Source organism: Equus asinus, chromosome 17, assembly GCF_041296235.1.
Source record: "Equus asinus isolate D_3611 breed Donkey chromosome 17, EquAss-T2T_v2, whole genome shotgun sequence".
In the NCBI taxonomy this organism is placed as follows: Eukaryota; Metazoa; Chordata; class Mammalia; order Perissodactyla; family Equidae; genus Equus; species Equus asinus.
Genome location: NC_091806.1, coordinates 28,304,027 through 28,328,084, shown reverse-complemented (window position 1 = coordinate 28,328,084; position 24,058 = coordinate 28,304,027). Strand labels below are relative to the sequence as shown.

General features: G+C 36.2%; 1 protein-coding gene and 1 pseudogene across 1 annotated transcript; one reads left to right on the top strand and one right to left on the bottom strand.

The window, feature by feature from the left end:
• Positions 1-2,522: 2,522 nt before the first annotated feature.
• Positions 2,523-5,213, top strand: LOC106829636 (olfactory receptor 4S2-like; annotated as a pseudogene).
• A 5,813-nt stretch (positions 5,214-11,026) lies between these two features.
• On the bottom strand, positions 11,027-11,953 carry LOC123277802 (olfactory receptor 4P4-like). The gene has a single exon (XM_044749729.2). The coding sequence runs from the start codon at positions 11,951-11,953 to the stop codon at positions 11,027-11,029; it is 927 nt and encodes a 308-aa protein (XP_044605664.2).
• Positions 11,954-24,058: the final 12,105 nt, after the last annotated feature.

The window sequence follows — 24,058 nt, the reverse complement described above, 5'->3', positions numbered from 1 at the left end:
ACTCAACGGCTTCCCCATCAAGCTTGCCTCCTGCTATGAATGTCCCTGATGCTAACTTGGACTCTGCCTTCTCTTAAAACTGCAGGAAGGCCAGAATATGCATGAGAAATAGCCCACTATGGGGAGAACTTTGGCCAGTGAGAAAAGGGAGACAATGGATACATTTTTCTCCTCTATAGCTATTTACAGATCGTTTGTAAAAGGAACATATAGCCTCTCTTAAAAGGTCTAGTGGATCAAGAAATCAGCTGTGCTTACTACCAAGTGGTGGGCAGCTCATAAGTTCCCTCAAAGAGTATGAACAACTAAGAGTATGTATGACTTTTTCGATGTTGGAAGAAAAAGGAAGAAAAAGGTGAGACAACAGTAGAAAAGGGAAAGAAAGAAAAGCAAGATTGAAGGGAAAGGAAAGAATAGGAATATGGAAAAAAATATGAAACAATATTGGTGGTCAAGAGTCAACCTTAATGGTTTACAATCAAAAAGTAAAAGAATGAAAGCCTGCACTATGATTCATCCCAGGTATATGCTGAAAGCAAGCTATCCATCAATTTCTCCAGAAATCAGCAGACTCAGTTAAGAAGAAAAGCAGTGAACCCCAATAGCACTATCGAATCCACTGTGTTCCAATCAAGTACAATTTTCAAAAGAGTAGAATAATTAAAGTTCAATAGAGAAACATCATATATTAAATATTTAATATATATAGAAGCGCATTAATCCTTTGAACAATCCTAGAATGATTATTTCTGTTTTGTTCAATATATTTGTTTTTATTGAGGTAACATTGGTTCAAAACATTATATAAATTTCAGGTGTATATCGTTTTATTTCAAGTTCTTTGTAGACTACAATATGCTCACCGCCCAAAGACTAATTTCCATGTCACTGTACACATATGCCCGATTACCTGTTTCACTTTCCTCCCTCCTCTCTTCTGTTACAATTACTTCTGTTTACCTAAATGCTTTGGATTAGTTTTACAGTCTTAAATGCAAGAAATGATCGAGTTTTAAATGTAGCAAATAAAGAAAAAAATTTGATATTTTTTAACAAGTTGGAAAGGCATCTGGAGATTAAAGCTCATTTTTATCTGTGTGATATGGCTTTGATTATGGAGCAAGCCTGGGAGAAAGTCTTTCTCTGAGGTCATTAACGTTTTTCATCATTCTCTTTAAATAGACCTTATAAGAAGTAGAGAAAAGAGCATTCGTTGCCAAAGATGTTATGAAATGGCGGATTTCAGTAGGAGAGAGACAGAACCAGAAATAATAATGATTGACTTCTACTAGCTTTTGAGTTTGGGGGGTCAGGAATTCTCTGGTACTAATTATTCATAAGGTAATTCCTAAGGTATCACTCCTACTTTATTTTGGACAGGTGTATCCAAATTATCTTAGAAGAGATAGGAAAACAAATCAAAACTCAAGCCTTGGACAATACTGGTGAGATTTTCTTTATTCTAAGACTAATTTAAAACATCTGCAGAAAAAGAGAATTCAATCAAATTTCTTTATTTTGAATACCTTTAAAATAATTGCAAGACAGTGTTCCTAGAAATAAGGGGAGGATAAAATTATTAAGCTGATGATAAGATAATAAAATACATCCATATATGACTATGAGATAGTGTGGGATGATTGTGAAGAAGAAAATGCCAATAATTTCAAAAGAAATTGAGGCATTATCATGTTTGAAATGCTCAGAAAGTGGAGGAAGGAATTCATTGAGATGGGTCTTGACTCAAGGAGAAAGAATTCTTCTAGGACTCATGGAATGGACAATGGAAGCACAATTGCCAAGCTTATTCTAGATGAAAAGCAAGCAACACAATTTGTCAAAAACTGCTGTGATTTGAGCTATCGTAATTGAAGGGCTCTCTCAGTGAGTATAGTATATATATATATTTTAATTTAGAAGGAAAACTAGAGGAAATGAGCATGTAAAAAAAAGCAGAGGGATGCACTTCAGTCTGAATTTGAATTAATACTATTACCATTACTATAATTACTACTATTATTTTGTACTATATAAGAAAAGGCACACCTGTAAATGACTTTTCTATCAACTCTGTTATACAGACCTGAGGAAACATAGCCCTCTAGTTTCCCAAAAGCTGGATGTCCCAGGCACAATGTTGCTGCAAAGGGATAGCTGAGCACAGAGTTCAGCCAGAGTTGTAAGCACAAACTTGACAGATCTTGAGGGGAAGTGGCCTCAGCTGTACAAAATTCCTAAAGATTATCTAAGACTCTGTGCAATCCTATCCCAACCTAAAACTAAAGAAATTATTTACATCTGTGATTTAGTTTGAGGGATAACTTCTAAGCCCCTTTAATCCAAACTATTCCCAGTTGCCCCAGTGGCTTAGTGGTTAAGTTCAGTTGCACTTCTTCAGCAGCCCAGAGTACCCAGGCCCAGATCCTGGGCACAGACTTATGTACTACTCATCAAGCCATGCTGAGGCAGCATCCCACATACAAAAGGGGGTTGACCCTGTGGCCCAGTGATTAAAATTCCATATGCTCCACTTCAGCGACCCAGGTTTTGAGGGTTTGGATCCTGGGTGTGGACCTATTCCACTCATCAGCCATGCTGTGGAGGTATGTGACATACAATACAGAGGAAGATTGGCACAGATGTTAGCTCAGGGCTAATCTTCCTCAAGAAAAAAAAGAGGAGGATTGGCAATGATGTTATCTCATGGTAACTTTTCCTCAAAAAAAAAAAACAAAGAGAAACAAAACAAAAATTATTCCATATATACATTTCCACATGTACATTCCAGTGACCCCACTACAGTGCCTGAAATTCCACCATTGAAGATTCATCCATTTAAATTAAATATTGTCCTCTTCCTAAACCCTAAAGTATCTTTCAGTGATGACCTCTTCCAGAAATATTTAATTCATCCTATGCTGGAGAACTAATATATACTAGCATGAAAGTTGAAAGATTAAAAAGATGCATGCAGGAATGCTGAAATTAAAGGGCAGATTTTCTTCTTTTTTTTCACTTAACAGACAAAGCTTTAAAATACCAAGGCAAAATAATTCTTAGATAATCCTCAATCACTGAGTTTGAAGATAACAAAATTACCCCACACTTCCCCTCCCCTCCTTTCAAATCAAATAGATCTTGCTTTGCCTCCAGTAGTTTAATACTTTACCTTCTCTTTTTTCTGCCTCCTTATCAGAGTTTTATGGCTATTGCATGCTGACAGAATTGGTTTATTTCATGGTGGAAATAACTTGGAAATAACTGTTAATATGATAGATGATAGTGAAATTGAAATTGTCTTATTTCACAAATAGGATAACAGAAGCCCCATGAAGACAAATTATTTATCTAGAGTTACAGCACCGTTATCTCAGAATTAGGTTTGTATCTGATCCTCTTTCTACTACACCACACCACCTCTTGACTATAAGAGCTTGATACCAAATAGGGGACCATAAATTCATGTACAGAAAGATCTGAGTTTCATAGGAAGAAGAAGCTGAAGAGGTCATCTAGTTTCAACTACTTGAACATTCATGGCAGTATTCAGAATTAAAAATGCAGAAATATGTTTACATTTCTGAGTCAAAGATAAGAAGAATCTTTCCAGATATATAAATGTAACCATATCACCAAGCAGGGAAATTGTTTCAAAATTACATTGAGGGGCCGGCCCGGTGGCGCAGCGGTTAAGTTCACAGCTCCGCTTCTCAGCAGCCCGGCGTTCGCCCGGGTGTGGACATGGCACCACTTGGCCCGCCATGCTGTGGTAGGCATCCCACATATAAAGTAGAGGAAGATGGGCACAGATGTTAGCTCAGGGTCAGTCTTCCTCAGCAAAAAGAGGAGGACTGGCAGTAGTTAGTTCAGGGCTAATCTTCCTCAAAAAAAATTACATTGAGTGCCTTATACAGAATAAGAACTAAGTAAATTTTTAGAAACAAACAGATGAAAAGGCCTTAATTAAAGGTGAGGGAGGTGAGACTTTTGATTAGATGTGTGACTAGGGGATTTACTTTATCTCACTGGACTTTGATTCCTCTTCTGAACTGAATGAAAGGACTATCATAGGGAAGTAACGGGATCACAATATATGTACTTCAGTTTCTTTAAGTATGCATGATAATAAGCAGTATGTACGCATTGTTCCATTTTCAACTACTGTGATTATCTGATTGTTTTGAGTTAGAAGTAAATGCTGGTGGTCCACCATTATGTTTTTCTTTCAGGTAATTTAATTGTCTCTTGAGAACTTGGCCTCCTAGACTAATTCCAGGAGACAAATTAACGATGTAACAGAATTCATTTTCTGGGGTCTTTCTCAGAACCTAGATATTGAAGAAGTTTGTTTTGTGGTGTTTTCTTTCTTCTTCATGGTCATTCTTCTTGGAAACCACCTTAGCATGTTGACAATTTATGTGGGCAACTTTTTCAAGTCTCCTATATATTTCTTTCTCAATTACTTGTCTTTTGTGAACATTTGTTACTCTTCAATCACAGCTCCTAAGATGCTTGTTGGCCTATTAGCCAAGAGAAAAGCTATCTTCTATGTGGGGTGCATGTTGTAATTCTTTGGGGGGCATTTCTTTGATTGCAATGAGATCTTCATCCTTACTGTAATGGCCTATGATGGTTGTGTGGCTATTTGTAAACCCCTGTACTGTTACCGTCATGGACCAAGACAGATGCAGTAAAATGTTGCCAGGTGCCTAGGTAGTTGGGTTCTTATACACTATTATCCCAGTAGCTGTGGTAGTCCAACTATCCTTTTGTGGACCCAATAAGGTTGATCACTACTTTTGTGATGTCCACCCTGTGCTGAAACTTGCCTGCACAGACACATATGTTGTTGGTGGTGCTGTGACAGCCAACAGTGGTACCATTATGGGGGAGTTTTGTTATCTTGCTAACCTCTTTACACCATAATCATTGATGTCCCTGAAAAAGCAGTCTTCAGAAGGCAGGTGCAAAGCTCCACACTGTGGGATCCTGTGACTCCCACAATGCCGTGGTATCATTTTTTTGGTCCCTGTACATTCATGTTTATGCACCCTGGTACTACCTTTTCAGAGGATAAGATGGTGGCTGCATTTAACACCATTATGATTGCCATGTTAAATCACCTGATTTTAACACTGAGAAATGCAGAAGTAAAGAATGCAGTGAGGAAACTGTGGGGCAGGAAGGTTTTCTAGAAGGCTAATGATAAATAGTTGGAAGTAACAACTTAATCTGGATGATCTTAAATTTTCTCACCTATACAATGAAGACAATGAAAACAATCTCACAAGTTATTTTTTTGAAGTACAAATGAGAGAATAACACATTCTACAGATATAAAGTATTAGTTATTATTATTATATTTGTTCTAATATTTCATAATCACGTAATTCCCTGAAATATCTAGGCTAGAGAAATCTTATGAAACTCAGAAGCACAGCATGGTCATACTCCTCATTATTATTTTCTTCTCCCCATTTGTGCATTTTTTGTCATTTTCCTTAAAGAATGAGTCTACTATGAAGTACTTATGGTTATTTTCTATATTTAAAACTGCAATTAGTACATACTAAGAACTCAATATGCACACACTGTATGAAAAATAATAGAGATCTGCGCTAAAGCATTCTGATGCAAGTCCTCCAATGCACAGTGAAAATTAAACCTAATAAGGCTGGAATGGGAGAGGAGGTGTATTCAGAATGTGAAAGAGATAAAACATAGACTCAAAAAACAAAAGACCTGTTCTCATTCTCTGGTATTGGAAAGAAGTTTTTCCTTTCTTTAGAACTTGTTTTCTTTACCCAAAAAATAAGGAAATTGGGGGAAAAAACCTCTAAGATCACCAGTTTAATTGTAACATCCCATTAATATACTTCTGTAACTGACTTTAATCTTTACTTGTCGCTTATAGCCAGTGGTTCCTGTCATGTAAAGTGACTAACAAACAGGAAAAACTAAATAATCTGAATAAAAAGAAAGATACCTGTGATGAATAGGTGACTATCACTCAATCAACAGAGTAAATACAACTTTCTGAGATTCTTGGTTAGGAAACCAGATTTCCTCCAATGTTTGAACCAAGCAGCTTTACTGAATATGGGGAGCCTTTGATCACTGCCTCCTTGACTGACATCCCAATTTCCAGCTGTGGACTTCAGAGAGACTCATTCTGGACAAAAAAAACCATGACTTCCTTATGTGAATGTCACTTGCCCTGATGACACATCCCTCCTTCACTTTGTGAAACCTGAGCTTTATTTTTCTATAGCAAATCAATACATCACTGATTATATCTTTGCCATTGTTTTATTGTCTTTTCTACAAATCTGATTATTCAAGTTACTGCCCATACCTGGTTATGTGTTCATGGTTTGGGAGTGTGTATATGTGTGAGTGTGTGTATGTGTGCATGTACATTATGTGAAGGACTGTACATAGTACTTTAAAAGACGATCTCTGCTGTTGATGTATTCACAGAATTAAAGATAAGAAAAATCAAAAGGCAGCAAGATATCTGGATTAGATGTCATAATTAAGAAATCCTTGCCCTGGACCACACAAATCCCTGTTTATTGTCCCAGCTTGGACATATACTCACTGGATCCCTGTGGATCTCCCTTTGCCCAATTTTAAAATGGTGACTAGGTCATCACTAGGTTTCTCAAACTTGTCTGATTATTGAAATCAACTTGAGAAATTTTTGGACAGATACTAGTATCTATTCTAAGAGTTTCTGATCCAGTAGGCAAGAGTTAAATGGCATACAAAATTCTGCATTTTTAACAAGCTAATCTACTAATTTTTACATAGTCAGTGGCAGATCTGTGAACTGAAATTTGGAAACACTGGGACTAGATGATACTTGATGTTCTTAGATCACAAGAGGTCTATGAGTCAATGAAATCCAAAGAGCCCTATCTTTGGAGATATATCTATCTATCTATCTATCTCTCTCCCTCTCTCTCTCTCCCCCTATATATATATATATACACACATACATAGATACATATATAGATATATATATACATACATACCCCTATATATGTGTGTACACACACACACACACGCACACACATATATATATATGCCCCCATTGGTTCTGCTAACTAACACAAAGAGAGCTAAACTTGAACTGAATTTAGAAAACTGTGAAAATAAATAAACATTATCCATTTGAAACTTTTCTCTACAATATTCTTGCCTTTATGTCCTTGCACAAAAGTCTTGACTACCAAGGGATATTAGTGATATTGAAGGTCTGAAGTCTCTAAGAAGATAAAAGCTAACAGATTTATTACTCTCCAAGATCAAGAAGTGGAACATATAAAATATTACTCAACTTTCTACCAGTGACTTTATAAACATAATCCTGTTCACAAATTTCCTCAGAGTCAATCCCAATCAGAGGAGCTTAGAGAGTTTCCTCTTCATTCCTTGGCAAGAAATGGCCAAGAATCATGAGAACTCAGACTCTTCCTAGTTTCAATGGGGATGAGTCTGGTCAACAACACCATTATATTTCATTTGTGTATGATCACAACATTGTCTACCAGCTTTATACTTTTATAACCTTGCTGCTGTATGATAGCTGGTGTGACTTTGATTATAACCTTCACTGATAAAAATAAATGACAACCTTTCTCATTTCCCAGATGAATAAATTAGTTTATTTTATAGTGGAGAACAATAAAAGTATGTCACTTTGTATCTCTAAACAGTGATTATACTTCTGTCCCTGGAGTAGCATAAAATATTTTAAACATATTTCCATGTACTTCTCATTGAATATGTAAAGAGAGTTTTACGTCCCTCAGCATGTTATCCATTTCTCATTTAAAAATATCCAGGATATTAAAATATTTACCACATGTCAGAGCCTACAGAATTTCACTGCTTTTTATAGTGACTGAGTGGGAATGCCTCATTTTAACAGTGTTGTGATGTGTCCAGTTCTTTCATGGTGACCAGTTTTGTTTTGTTTTGAGGTATAATGCAACTTCATAACTTTATTCAAATCTTCACAATAGTCTTTAGTATACATTTTTTGCATGAATAATCTACAAGTTAAGCGTGCCACAGGGTAGAGAGAGACATACAAGGCTGAACTTCAGTAATGGTCAATGGCACCGTCAAACATCACATGTACAGAAAATTAAATTTTAACTTCAGCAAAGGCTAAGGTAACCCTTCTATTTTATGCATAAAAAAATAAGAACTACATAAAATATATCTGAACCTACTTTGAAGTCTGGAATTAAACCCCATCAACCTCAACCTAGTTCAGCGGTCCCCCAGCTTACCCAAAGACACATAAGTGACAATTAAATGCTTAATGTGTAAGCCACGAATTTTGGGATGGCTTGTTACATGACATTATTGAGCTGGCTGATCCAAGAATTACATGGACAAACTGTAGAAGTGGTTATTCTGAGGCATATTCTTGAATTAATAAAACCTCCAATATATTTAGTGTAAGGTACTCTGAAAAGAGCTGTATAAAAGGCCAAGATAGAGAAAATGGACATGAGGGACAGAAGTTAATCTTGGTTATGTACATAAAAGACTCATTCTAAATACCTAATTTTGCAACCAGTCTTCCATGATTTCATTCATTGATAACTCATAGGAGGAGAAAGACATAATACTAACCACACTTGAGTAGATCCGTGTTCACCCCTCTTTTGTTAATAAATTATAAGAAAAGAGTTAACAAAAGATAAATATGAGCCATATTCATACAGATATCTGAAAGATCTCTCTTCTTTTGGGAGAAACCAAACAGTGAATTTGTCACAATAAGCAAATTTAATTCATTCCTGGAGAATGTAGCCTACATATGCATCAATAACAGCCTTATTAAACATAAACACCAAGGGGCCTGCATGGGGGCATAGTGCTTAAGTCTGTGTGCTCCACTTTGGTGGCCCAGGGATTGTAAGTTCGGCTCCTGGGCATGGACCTACACATAGCTTATCAAGCCACACAGTGGCAGGCATCCCAGGTATAAAGTAGAGGAAGATGGGCACGGATGTTAGCTAAGGGCCAATCTTCCTCAGCAAAAAGAGGAGGATTGGTCGTGGATGTTAGTTTAGGGCTAATCTTCCTCAAAAAATTAAGTAAATAAATAAACACCAGAATTAAACACCTCCTCATGCAGCTATAGACTTTTCCGTTCTCCCTCAACTTTCTGAGTTGCATAACCCCACCAGGAGGTAATTGCCAAGAAGAGGTCAACATGAAATATAAACCCTGACTTGATCTACTATTGTCTTTCTTACGTCCTTTTCAATACATTTTATTATTTTTCTTTCCCCGTTATGTTCTAAGTTATCTCATTTTTCAGGCAGTAAACATGTCAGGGTCTTTTTGGAAGAAAAAAACTATTGCTGAAATCTTCAACCTACAGTTAATTTCTGCAAATGCACGCCTCACTTTAAAACCTGAATTCCTCTTGAACAAGGGACAGTAATCCTTTAAGGATATACAGTACAATTTCTTAGTGGGGACTACAGTGAAGAGGATGGAGCACCAAAAAACAATAGGAATGCGTCTCATATTTGAATACTTGGTGTATTCACCTACCCTGTAGGCCTCAGCTCCTCAGGTGTATGTTGTGCTAGTGGAGAACCCTAGATGACATCAGAGTCCCTTCCAATCCCAAAAGCTTGAAGATTCTTCTATAAATTAAGGAAACATCTCCATGTACCCAAGATGATCTTGGCTTATGCCCCAGTTTTCAGTTGGTTTTAACTGCTTCTTAGTCTAATATTCTTTATTTCTCCCTAGTATTGAGGGCCTGCCTGAGTAGAAATGAGACAGATTTGCATAGTTTGAATGGTAGAACAAAACATCAAAATATGCTACTTAGTATAAGGAGCAGTGAGGGTTAACAAAATGCACCCCAGGAGCATCCTTTTATTCAGCTATGTGCCTTCTTAAGCTCAGGGCCTTTCACAGGATGGAAGATTTTCTGCATTGCACATTTACATAGAGTGTTAAGTTGTATACTAATGAAGGCTTTTTAAATGAGATAATAAATACAGTCATGAACTACACTTACAGTATTAAAAAAAGATGCTCATCATCCAATTTGAAATTTCTAGTTACAGTTGTCTCTCAGTAAGCATGGTGGATTTGTTCCAGGACACCACGATCCCAAATTCCAAGAATGCTGAAGTCCCTCATATAAAATGGTGTAGTTATTTGGATATAACGTATGCACATCCTCCTGTATACTTTACATCATCTCTAGATTACTTATAACACCTGACACAAAATAAATATTATGTAAGTAGTTATTATACTGTATTATTCAGGAAATAATGACAAGAAAAGAAGTCTGTACATGTTCAGTACAGATGCAACCATCTTAGGCCTTTGGATCCGTGGTTGGTTGAATCCACAGATGAGATCCTACAAATATAGAGGGCAGACTGTACTGTAATACACCGTAACACAGGGCACTAAGAATTAATGACAATAACTTCCATTAGTATAGTATGAATAGCATAATCACATTGCATTGCATAACTTTAGAAGCGTGATTGGTTAATGTAAAGAATTAAAATATACAACCCTTGGAAAATTTTTGTCATTTTTTTTATTGCAGTGGAAAACTCAAACATATGAAAGTGCTTAGGACCTCTTTCGGTGAGAGGTGTCTCAGTCAATGTATCCATTTCTTAAGCAGGGCACAACTGCCAACCACACGGTCTTTACAATTTGCCATGATAAAAGTGCTATAATGCCCACTGTGTCAGAGATCACAAAAAACAGAAGGATCCAAAATGTCAGACATAAATTCCAGACTGTCAGAACTGGAAAAGACCTGGAGATAATCTGATCCACTCCCCTTCTCTACAGTCTCAGAAAAGTAACAGAAAAAGTGGTTGAGGGGTCTTCTCTCTTTAAGGTTCCAACTTTTGGTGACTACACACCACTCCACTGTACCTGCTGTATTTGACGACATTAATGATTCTGTAGATAGAACAGCATTTGCCAAAGGGCTTGAACACCAGAGGCTTCATTTCCCTTCAAACAGTTTCTCTCTGCACCACACTCTCCTCATGGCATTCTTCATGTCTTCGTTTCTCAGTGTGTAGATAAGAGGGTTGAACATGGGGGCAATCATGGTGTAAAATAGGGCAAAAATCTTGTCATTACTGACAGAATAAGCTGTGGGGGCATAGGTGAAGATGAGGGGCAAGAAGAACATGAACACGACAGTGATGTGGGAGCCACAGGTGGAGAGGGCTTTGCGGCGGCCCTCGGAGGAATGGGTCCTCAGGGTGGACAGGATGATGATGTAAGAAATGACCAAGGTAACAAAGGTCAAAATGGACAATACCCCTGTAGTGGAAATGATTGCAATGACTAACAAGCTGGTGTCCATACAGGCCAGCTTCAGCAAGGGGAATACATCACAGAAGTAGTGGTCTATCTGATTGGGGCCACAGAAGGGAAGCTCAATAATAATCAATACTTGCATGAATGAATGGATAAATGCTCCGATAATAGAGGCCATCACAAGGACATAGCATACCTGTCTGCTCATGATGACCATATAGTGAAGGGGTCTGCAGATGGCTGCATAGCGGTCATAGGCCATGGCCACCAAGATGAAGATCTCTGTGGCGCCAAAGAAGTGGGCGTAAAACATCTGGGACATGCAACCATTGTAGGAGATGGCGTTCTGCTGGGCCAGTAAGTCTGTGATCAGTTTGGGGGCCACCGTGGAGGTGAAGCAGACATCCATGAGGGACAAGTAGCTGAGGAAAAAGTACATAGGCTGCTCACTGAGGCGGCTGACCCTGATGGTGAGAAGAATGAGCAGGTTTCCTGAGAGAATTGTGATATAGCAAAGAGAGAACAGGACAAAGCAGGCAACCTTTGCAGCCTCATCACTAAAAAGTCCTAGGAGGATAAATTCTGTGATATTCTCATGTCCCATTGCTTCTGTGGGTTTGATCACGTAGAGAGGGAAGTTAATATACCTGAAACACTCAACCTTTTGAAATTATTGATTTATTTTGAAACTCATTCATTTACTCAATAAATATATATTGATTTTTTATTACAATGTAATCACTATAATAGGTGCTAAGGTTACAGCAGTGTACAAAATACATACAATCTCAATACATACAATCTCTACCCATAGCTAGAGTACAGTTCAGTAGAGCCGACATACAGTAACAATAATAGCACAAATCATCAATTAATTACAATTTTGCTGAGTTCCAAACTCTCTCACTTGCCATGAATAACAAGATGAATACTTAAAAGATGAAGCATTCTTTTTCAGGTCAATTTTGGGATGCAGTTTCAGTATTATACTTTGAGTGATTTTTCAATCTCTGGTATGTAGAATTGAAGTATATTATAAAACTATGACAATTAAAGAGTTTTTGGTGAAGCCAGATTGCTGAACTTGAAAAAAGTCAATAAATAAACACATAAATATGCTGGAATTTATCCTCTATTTAAGTTGAAATTTCAAATTGATGTGAAATAATGAACTTTTCAGTAACTGATATTAAGACTTTGAAGCTCCCTCTGGACGGAAAAAAAAAAAAAAGACACCTCACAAGGCACAGAAAATTATATTCTAGACGATTGGAAGATACAAATGTATCAAGCAAAACCAGAAAAATATTTGAGAATAATTAGAATGCTTTTATATCATCAAGTAGGGAAAATTTTTTAAGCGAAGCACAAAAAGAAAACTCATAAAGAAACAATATAATACATTTAAAATTTCTGTATGACAAAATTCCATATGAAGAAAGTATTTTAAAAAGTAACAAATTGAGAGTAAATATAAATCCTATAAATCAATAATGTAAAAATAAGTAACTCAGTTTTCTAAAAGAGCAAAACATTTGACTAGGTGAAACAAAGAAAGGAAATTAATAAGTAGCAAAAAACATATATGAATATGCTCAACCTCATCAGAATCGGATTAAAAAACAATGAGATACTATTCCTACTCATCAGATTCATAAAAATACAATTAAAAAGCCTGTTCATATAACATTTTTGTCAGTGACCCAGTGAAACTACCACAGAAAGCATACAAAAATATATTGATTGCAGACATTCAAATTTGGAAAATGGAAATGATCTAAATTCCTGCCCATAGGATGGAAATAGTGTGTGATATGTTCTCGTTATGGAAAACTAGGCAGAAATTTGTTGGATCCATATGACACATCTACTATGATACAAATCATTGATATATTTTCAAGTAAAAATATAATAAAGTGTGCAAAGATAATAACAGTAAAATAACTTGTGTTTAAAAAATCACACCCACAGAACATCATGTAGTTTCCATGAGAACCTCTGTGCTTATAAATTAATAGGAAAATGTGTAGAAGAAAAGATTTGCTTCTCAGAGACAAAAGGGGTGATGGTCAAAGGGGATTTTAGTGCTGCACAATATTTTGATTTCTTTATTAAACTGATTATATTCAGTATTACTTCTGTAATTAAAGTTAATTTAAAACTAATCACTTTGTAATACGGTTTAAGAAGAATATAACATATAATGAATGAAATTAAACAAAATAAAATATAAACCATAATCCTTTACTGGAATTCAGTCAACTCATATAACTTACCACGTTGTTTCCTCTATTACTTTAGTAAATGTAGACATAGATGCTATTCTCCAAGAATTATAAGTTGTCAATTGTAGTAAAAAATGTAACCATAACTAGACACATAGATTTCTTACCCCCTCCCACTCCTCCAGGAGGAAATATTTGATATATCTGAAATAGAAAACTCATCTATCTCTGCATCTACATTTATACCAAAATCAGAGTGGTTTTTTACACCTATCTCTGGATTTGATTTTCATATCTGCTTTAAAAATCTAGTTGTACTTTCATAATTCTGATAGGATTTAAATAAATGCCAAGATCATTTGTTAAATCTAACAGCTGTTATTATTAAAGACTCAAGTTTATAATTTGCTCTTTTTCATGGCCTTATTTTGCTGAACTAATACTGGCTCTTATTATAGCTTTAATGGAAAGAAACAATAAATTTGTAACAGAGGATGCTGAACAATCACGATCTGCTACACGAAAGGATAACAGCCTCTGATATGTATGGACTCAATAGAAATGCCATATTTAAAACTTATTATCTGAAATCATCATCTCTGCTGCAACAAGTTCATTAATAAAATCTACACTGTACAGCATCATAAAAGGGATAGTCAGGACACAATGTTCATCCTGCTTTACCACAACCTCTAAAAAGGAAGAAAACAGGGGAAAAAATACTCAACCCCTCATTTTCAGGATCATCTTGGTTTCTGTAGTCTCACAGAAAATGTTTCTTAGGAAACAGGACTGACTAGTCTCTAGTTCCTAAATTAAAATTGTCAAATCGTCAATGGTATCTTCAAAGGAGACAAGTTATAATTGGTGGATGAGAGTGCTTGAGTTTTAGTAAGTTGACTCCAATATATGGTCCACTACCTCACTGTTGATAATCTTAGGCAAGCTACTTACTCTCTGAGCCTTGTTTTTTTCCATCTGTAAACTACTTATGATAATAGTACCTACCACATATGATTCTTCTGAGAATCAAAATTAATGATCAGTATACAACATTAAGGCACAGATATGTGCATCTAACGCATTGCAAAAATTAACTAGATATTAATTTCTTTATTAGAAATTGTAAAAAGATTAATATTCTATAAATGTTTCACCATTTCTAAGACAAGTGGAGTTCAGGGACTAAATTTCCTCCGGTGAGTTTAAAACTCCACTGAATATAGATTTCTACAGATATGGTAAAGTATTTTGACACTAATCACTGGTGAAAATCCTAGACTTCTACCAGGACATGGGGTAGGTAATAGGATTTCCCATTTCTCAGGTAGGAGAAGTGAAATCAAGGTAAAAATTCATTTATGAAGACTTCTAGTATCCTACAAAAGATAATCTCTCTTTTATACTTAAGAATAACTGAATCAAACCCTTCAAAAAAATAATTATTTGATCCCTATATTTTACTTAGGTAATTTTGTACTTCTCTGTTTTTTTTTCAATTTTAATAATACACATATGATCTGCCTTTGTTAAAGAAACAGCCATTCATTATATAATTTAAACTTCTCCAACTGCGGCCACTGAAATTTCCTTCTATACTACTCCTATCCATTTCAAATATCATGGATTTTTGCAAAGTATTACAGACCTATGACACACTGAGGCAAAAAGTGAAAGTTCTGGTCCTGATTGGCCACTCCCTGATTATATGATTTAGGAAAAAGTCTCTCAAATTCTATGGGTATCTATTTCATCTTAAGAAAAGGAAGAATTGTATTTTCATGGATTCCTCCAGCTGCAAAGAACTAATTTTTAATCACATGATTTATCAATTAATTTATCAAAATGATAAGTTATCAATTCCATAATTTTCTTACTATCTTTATTCTGCTTATTGCTTGTCTTATTCCATTATTTTATCTTTTTCAAACTTTCATGGTTTTTTATCATTGCTTTTCTAGCCTAAGTAGAGTACAAACATTTCACAATTTCTCTTAGCCTCCTGTACCAGCATCTAACAATCCCAAGTTAGGAACAGGATTTCAAGAGACCATTCCCATTGTCCATTTTCTATTAAAACAAAGTTCCTGAGGCTGGCCCCGTGGCCGAGTGGTTAAGTTCATGTGCTCTGCTGCAGGTGACCCAGTGTTTCGTTGGTTCAAATCCTGGGCACGGACATGGCACTGCTCATCAAACCACACTGAGGCAGCATCCCACATGCCACAACTAGAAGGACCCACAACGAAGAATATACAACTATGTACTGGGGGGCTTTGGGGAGAAAAAGGAAAAAAATAACATCTTTAAAAAAAAAAAAACAAAGTTCCTCAAGTTGTTTTGTAAACTACCAAAATGCAAATTGTGACATGAATTAGAAGGCAATAAAGGTTATAAAATAAATAGTTACCAAGCAGATATATTTTTATAATACATGTTCATGGAAAAATAATTTCCTTAAAAAATAAGCAAATAAGGATAGATGATTCTACATCTTTTCAAAGAGATAACTTCACATAGGCTCCAACATGCAAAAATTTTTAAAAAAGGAAACAAAAACCTAAGAACTCACATATTTAGCATCAGGCAGTTCCAGTCAGTATTTTAAGGGATATCCTTGTCTTCTTGAACTCATGACAGCAAATGAAAAAAAAATCTATTACAAATAAAAATAATAAGAAAATCTCTTAGGGGAAAAAAGCAATGACAAAAGTCTCATGCCTTGTCCCTAACTTTTAAATTATATTTAAAATAAATATATTTTAAAAACTAACTCCGTGTATACTCAGAATGAGAATGAGAATTATATCACAAAACTGCAGGGAAAATGTCAAATGCCTCTGGCCTTTCTCTCTTTTCCCTTTGATGCAATAGTGAGCAGCCAGGCCTAAGTCCCTCCCTACACAGGAGTTGGGGACTCTTACAGAAGCTGCACTGAAAGTCAGGAGGAGTATTTAAAGGAACTGAAAGGACCTCGGTGTGATCTCAATGGCAATCCCTATGGTAATTCTTGGACAGGCTAGTCAAAATAAACTCTGGTGATTTTAATTTCCTATTGCTTTGGCTTTTCAAGTGTGGCTTTTTAAATATGCTATTTTAGATCACTTCAAATATATAATGTTAAATATCAACAGTAGGTTTTATAGTCAATTATATGAATTTTAAAAGTAGCCTGATTACTTTCTTTACAAGGAATAAACCCTAGTGCCTTCACTATATTTATTGAGACTTCCTCTGCTTCCATTTCCAAGGCTAATTAATTATTAGTATTGAAGGTATCCAGCTTTTTCTTAACATCTAAAGGTCAAACTTAAATGTCTCCATTTCCGCTGTTTCTCCTCATTATATTGTCTTTCCTCCAATGTAATTCCACACCCCAAGTCATCCCACTACACTCCCAATACCTAACTTTGCCAGATCATTTGATTCTCTTTTCATAGACAGTCGGAGGGTTTTTTGTTCTGTTTTTTGGGAATTTTGTGTTTGTCTTTTAAATTGTTGGTATTTTTATCATATTAACTCAATGAAATCAGAGTCTGAACTTTCCCATCTTGTACCTAATAATTTAATTTTTAATGATGGCAAGAGTAATAGCAATAATTGAAAACAGTCATTACAATGTGCTAGTAATTGTTGTAAGACTTTAAAAGGATTTTTAAATTTAATTCACATAAAGACCCTATGATATGGTGCTATTAATATTTCCACAGTGGCACAAGAGGTAAATTGACAAGACTAGGTAGCTAGTAACTAGTATGTTAGAATTTGACCCTGACTAAGATGCTTACCAACACTACAATGACTTCGAACAGTACTACTGCAATTTATACATAGTAAGCACTTAATAAATATTTCTGAATTTTGCCATAGCAACCCAATCTACTCACAACAATCAGAATCAAGGACCCCATCTAGAACAGTAATTCTTTGCCTGCTTGTTCACTTGTCTAAGCAGCACAGAATGATGGTTCCAGTTCAACAGGACCACTATTGTGTCCTTAGTAGATAAGTTTTCCATTCCAGAAACAAGGACCTTTATCCTGGTGAAACTGAAGTCTCTAAAGTGGGTTCCTGGGGTGGGGGTGGTTAATAATGAAGAACACTCTACTGTTACTTCTTCTTGTTTTTCTTTTTTTTTTCCTGAGGAAGATTCACACTGAGCTAACATCTGTGCCAAACTCCCTCTACTTAGTATGTGGATTGCCACTACAGCATGGCTGATGAGTGGTGTAGGTCTCTGACTGGGATCCAAACCCATGAACCCGGGCTGCTGAAGCAGGGCACACTGAACTTAACCACTAAGCCATGGGGCCAGCATGTACTTTTACTTCTTATATCTCAGAATGAAGTATATTAGGCAAAAGGAGACCCCACACCATATATTGAACGTTGATTCAGTGTTCAATGTATATACTGAATCCTGAGGTCAGCATTCCAACTTCTTACACAGTTCACTTCTAGCTAGTTCTTTAATTGAGCTCTAACAAGCCTTTCCTCTCTTCTATCAGGCTGGCTACTTATGGGTGATGGGCTACAGGGTAAAATCAGTGAATTCAGAGATTAGGAGAACATTTTCACATCTCCTTTTCCCTTGACAATGCTTAAGGGATATTATGTTAATGCATCAGTCTGAGATCAATCAAATGTTGACATAGGTAAATTCACTGTGGAGATGGAAGAAAAATCTATATCTGAAGGATTTATCTCAGAATAACAGGTGTAGGAGAAGGTTGCAGAAGCAATACTCAGAAGTATCACAAAGCAGCTCAGCTTTTATGATAAGGAAATCATATTATTAAGCCCAGGCATTGCCTACATCCCTGCAACTATAGGTACTCTGTTCATGTGCCTATTGTGCATCACTGGGATATATATCCTAGACTGGCTTATTTCAGAGTATAGTTTATCTTGATCATCTGGATATTTAAACTCTACTCTCCTGTAGATGCTTTCTATTCAGTTCCCAGTTCAATAGATCTATCCATATAACTCTTTCGAAAGTCGCCATGTCCAGTCTTTTACCTTCCTGGTCCTTGATCAACAACAAAGGCATTTGCCACTGCTCTTAGATAATGTATAGCTATAAGACAAGACACATCTCCCTCTATACAAGGTCAAAAACAAGCGTGTTATTTAGGGCTTTGTCCACTGGCAGAAAATTCCTACACTTCTTACTTTCCTTTTTTTTTTTTTTTATGATTGGCACCTGAGCTAACTTGCCAACTCTCTCTCTCTTTTTTTTCTCCCCAAAGCCCCCCCCCCCAGTAGATAGTTGTATACTTTTACTTGTGGGTCCTTCTAGCTGTGGCATGTGGGTTGCCACCTCAGCATGGCCTGATGAGTGGTGCCATGTCCTCGCCCAGGATCTGAACTGGCAAAACCCTGGACCGCCGAAGCGGAGCGCACAAACTTAACCACTCGGCCACAGGGTTGGCCCCTACACTTCTTACTTTCAAAGTCAGGATTGAATAGGGTTTTAGGGGTATAGTCCTTTTCAGGTTGGTGCCAATGCTTTGTGGTGACTTGTCTGTAAGCCAACCAGAATCTTTTCCTCATCTGTCAGTTGATCATAGAGTACTCCCTTTGAGGCCATGGCTGAGAGTTGAAGGAGGGGCATTGATTTAACAGAGGTGAGTGATATGAGAGTCATAATCATCCTTTTGCCATCCATCCATTTGGCTTCTGAACTTCCAGGCCAAGTTTTGAACAGTTCAAGCCAGTGCAACCTGCAGAACTTAAGACTTGTTGAGTACTATAATATCCAATAAGAAAAGGGCAGTTCAGGCTGAAAATCTCTTTGTATTTTGCTCTGACACTCACTACCTTTTACACTTGCTGTGTGAAATATTTGTGTTTAAAAATAAGGTCCTGGAAGGCCAGCCCTGGTGGCCTACTGATTATATTGACTGTACTCCACTTCAGCAGCCTGGGTTTGGTTTCCAGGCACAAACCTACAACACTTGTCTATCAGTGGCCATGTTCTGGCAGAGGCTCACGTAGAAAATAGAGGAAGATTGGCAACAGATGATAGCTCAGGGTGAATCTTCTGAAGCAAAAATAAATAAATAAATAGGGGCCAGCCTGGTGGCACAGCACTTAAGTTAGCACATTTCACTTTTCTGAGGCCCGGGTTTCACTGGTTCGGATCCTGGGTGTGGACCTGGCACCACTTGGCACACCATGCTGTGGTAGGCGTCCCACATATAAAGCAGAGAAAGATGGGCATGGATGTTAGCTCGGGGCCAGGCTTCCTCAGCAAAAAGAGGAGGACTGGCAGTAGTTAGCTCAGGGCTAATCTTCCTCAGAAAAATAAATAAATAAACAAACAAAGTCCATGAGTGTGTCTACTCCTTTAAGTGTATGGCTTTTGATTTTTATGTGTCCAATCCCATTAGAATGTTCATTTATAGAACAAGCTTATTTATACATTTGGACATACATTTTTAAGATAAATTAAGATTCATAAATACATATGTTTTCATTGACTTGTTAATAATTGTGAGTTCTCATCAAATATTTAATCAATAGTTTAACCAATAGTCTCTTTCCTTCCTAGAATGTCATTTTATTTCTAGCTACCCTAACTGTCTTGAAACTTCAGGACTCAACTTCTGAGAAGTTTCTCTGGCAGCCTTCAGAGATTACTTTGTGTGAAAGGAAATTCTCTCTCCTTTTCTCTAATGGCTTATTTGCAGCTTTTCTTATAATATTTCATACTATTATATAAATTCAATTAGTGTATTCTTCCTCTAGCTTCCTTCTTGGAGCAAGAACCTTTGAAAATTACTCTTTCTCAGGATTTCATTCTCCATAATTCAAAACCCAGTGCATTGTACAATGTAGGTGCAAAGAGTTTTTAAATTGAATTTTCTAAATTTCCTCTTAACATATGATATTTATCATGTTTACTACTATTCTAATTACAAAATGCATTCACATCATTAATTTTTTAATACTATTCTAATTACAAGATGTCTTCTATCTATTATATATGGTAGTCAGCAAACATTCTCCTAATTTATGCATTCAGACAGAAAAAAATTGAGATCATTTTTAAATAACTTAGAAAATCAGCTCCACAACCTGCAGTAGAAGATATTGTAGTCTCTAAACAGCATTACATGGCCAAGTAGGATCTAGGGGCTCTGACACCCATAAAAATGATCATATTAAGCATTATACTTTTTTTACGTGAATCCTCATCCTTAAAGAATGCAAGGAGAGCCTTGAAATTATTCATATCCTCTTGATATTAATGTATGTTTTCGTGCATGTCTTTGTAGATGAGTATATTTTGATGTTTTTCCAGAGATATGCTAACAATTTTCTTCAGGTTTTCAAAGGAATCTGACACAAAAATGGGTAGCAATGATCTGGAGACAAAACAACACTAGTAAAATAGCATATGTTCTAATAACTACTACACTTACCTCAATCAAGGTTAGCCAACTTTAGAATGGCTAAATTGGTCAAAAGAATAGTAAACAGATAAAGTGTTGGGTAGGGAGGCAACAGAGCAGAGCTGAAAGAAAAGAAGACAGAAAAAGGTGGAAAATAGATAAGGGTGGAATAGAGTGTTAAGTGGATTCTTCTATCCTAAAAATCTGTTTTATTGCAAAGTACACAGTAAGAATCATTGCGTTCTGTAAAGATTCTCTCCTTAACTACGCAACCCTCCCTGATTCAGTTACACTAGACTGCTATGTTTGGGAGAATTCTTACCTTTTATTTCTGCGCAAAATTCACCATATTCAGTGGAAAGGTTAACAGGTTGTCCCAAGATTCTTTATCCCTCAAAAGCCCAAATTAAAGAATGATTAAAATCTCCCCTTCCACATAGATGACACATTTTACCTTTCACCTTCATTATGTAGATTTTAGCCTCTACATTGTCACATCAGTGATGTTAGGGGAAGCAACCCCTGTAACTCACACAGAATCTGGAATAGTTTGGGTTTCCCACCCAGCAAATTAGAAAACCTCCTCACAATTCAACGGCCCCAGGTAGAGTGTTCAGAAATGCATTTCCTTAGTAATTAGGAAAAGTTAACCATAAACTAACCATAAACTAAATACTGCTCAAGTCCCACCTAACAAGAATAATTTTAAATTGCTCAAGAATAATTTTTGTGACGCAAAGTATCCAGCAACTAAGGTAAAATTCATACTATCTAGCATATGATCAAAAATTATCAAGTATGGAAAGAAGCAGGACTACAAATCTACGATATGGAAAGAAAAAACAATCAATTGAAACCAACACAAAAAAATGACAATGATTATAGAATTAATAAGTGGGTACATAAAATCAACTATCATGACTATACTAAATATTTTCAAGAAGGTAGAGACAAGATTGAATGGTAAGTAGAGACATGGAAATATAAAAAAGAAATTCTAGTCATGAAAAATGCAATAACTGAAAGGAGAAACATACTGGATAGCAAGTTAACAGAAAATTGGGCACTGCAGAAGTTTGGACACTGCAGCAGAAAAGGTTAGTAACCTGAAGACATAGCAATAGAAACTATCTAAAATAAAAAATGAAGAAAAAACTGGCTGAAAACAAACACATAGAGCATCGGCGGGCTATGGAAAAACTTCAAACAGCCTAACATATGAGTTATTAAAATCTTCAAAGAATAGAATGGGAGGAAAGGTAGAAAAGATATTTAAAGAACTAATGGCCACATTTTTTCCAAATTTTAATGAAAACTATGAATCTACAGATCCAAGAACCCATCAAACCCTAAGCACGAGACTCAGGGGAGAAATTATACTAAAATATACATCATAATAAGTTGGTCTAAAGCAGTAATAAAGAGAAAATTTTAAAAGCAGGAAAGAGAAATATACTTTATCTACAGAGAAATAAAGATGAAAATTATAGCCAGCTTCTCACTAGAAATGATGTAAACCAGAAGACTGTGGAGCAACATCTTTAAAGTACTCAAAGATTGTAAACCAAGAATTCGACTCATCAAAATATCTTTCTAAAACAAAGATGAAGTAAAGACTTCCAAATATGCAAAACTCAAGGAATTCAACAACACTAGACTTCAATACAAGAAAGGCTAAGGAAGCTCTTCATTCAGATGATAAATAATATCAAACGGAAATCTTGATCCACTGAAAGGAACAAAGGCCAGCAGAAGTGGTAAATATGTGTGCAAATACAAGCAATATGATTTGTCAGTAAAAGTCAACATTAACTCATTTTTTCTTATTGTAAAATGTTGTGTCAAAAGAGAATTTCCATTTTATTGCTTTCCCATCCATATGCTAAGTACTAAAAACCCAAATGTAAATGTCCACCTAATATAACCACAACCTCCTTCCTAAATACCCTGAAAGTTATGCATGCTGCCCCCTATAAAACAGCCCCAACTCGGGCTAAAAGCAGAGTGCATTGTAATTTTTAAAGCCTTGTGGACTGTGAGAAACAGCAGAAATGTATCAAAAAATGTCCTCATCTTAAGAAAAGAGTCAGTAGCTTTTAAAGACTACCTCTATAATGTAATAATTCAGTTTTCTCAGATATCTATCAACTTATGTAACTTTCTTGCCCTCTGAGATTGGAAATGGTCATCCAAAGAGCAGAGGCAAAGTGAGCCAGCCCTGCGGTCCTGGGATTGTTACATAGTCCAGGTAGAAAATGAAACTGTGTAAGAAAAGTGAATTTAACAATCCCATGAAAACTGATCTGAACCATATTTACTGTTATAGGTATGTTAAAGTGGAAGAATCTTGCAAAATATAGGAAGAGATAGCAACAAATATTTTGGATAAAATCAGGAAAATATTTCACATCTACTTTGCTGCCAGATTTAAGATGTTTCAAAATCTGTTTGGAGAAGGTACCAAATACAGCATTTACAGAAATTTTACCTGAAGCAAAACATTGTTCAGACCTTTCAGAGAAAATGAGATGAAGAATATAAATCTAGAGGGAAAGGGAAAAGCTGACTATTGAAAAGAGTTGACAATACATTCTTTTAAAAAGTGGGAAATCCGTCACACCTGTGGATAAATAAGCTAAGTCAATGCTATGATAAATGCTCAGATAAAGACCAATTCCAAGGACAATTTGCCAAACAGGTAGAAGAACAAGCCATGCAATTTCATCTTTCCTCAATTTAGGGCAACCTGCTTAGTCATAATGTTTGTACCTCTACAAACTTCTGATTAATTTGGCCCTTACACAATCTTCCCACAGGGTGGTGCTCAATTCAAATAATAAGCCAAGTCTCAGCCCCTTCAATTTAACCTGGCCCTAGAGGATTTTGTCGATTTGCCTGTCTTCAGAAAATGCTACTGGATTGTGTGAATTTTTAACCAATTTGCATTCATCCTATGCATGACATTTTGAGACCACACTAACTAGTTTCTCTTTAAATGCATGACCTGGATCTCAAGTGAGCCCCCCATCTGCTAGACCATCACACTGCAAGCCCTCAGTCCATTTGCTCTCTCACAGTCCTAAAGTG

What these genes read in the sequence shown, in the direction of transcription:
- LOC123277802 (XM_044749729.2), bottom strand. Translation starts at nt 11,953, where the DNA reads ATGGGACATGAGAATATCACAGAATTTATCCTCCTAGGACTTTTTAGT.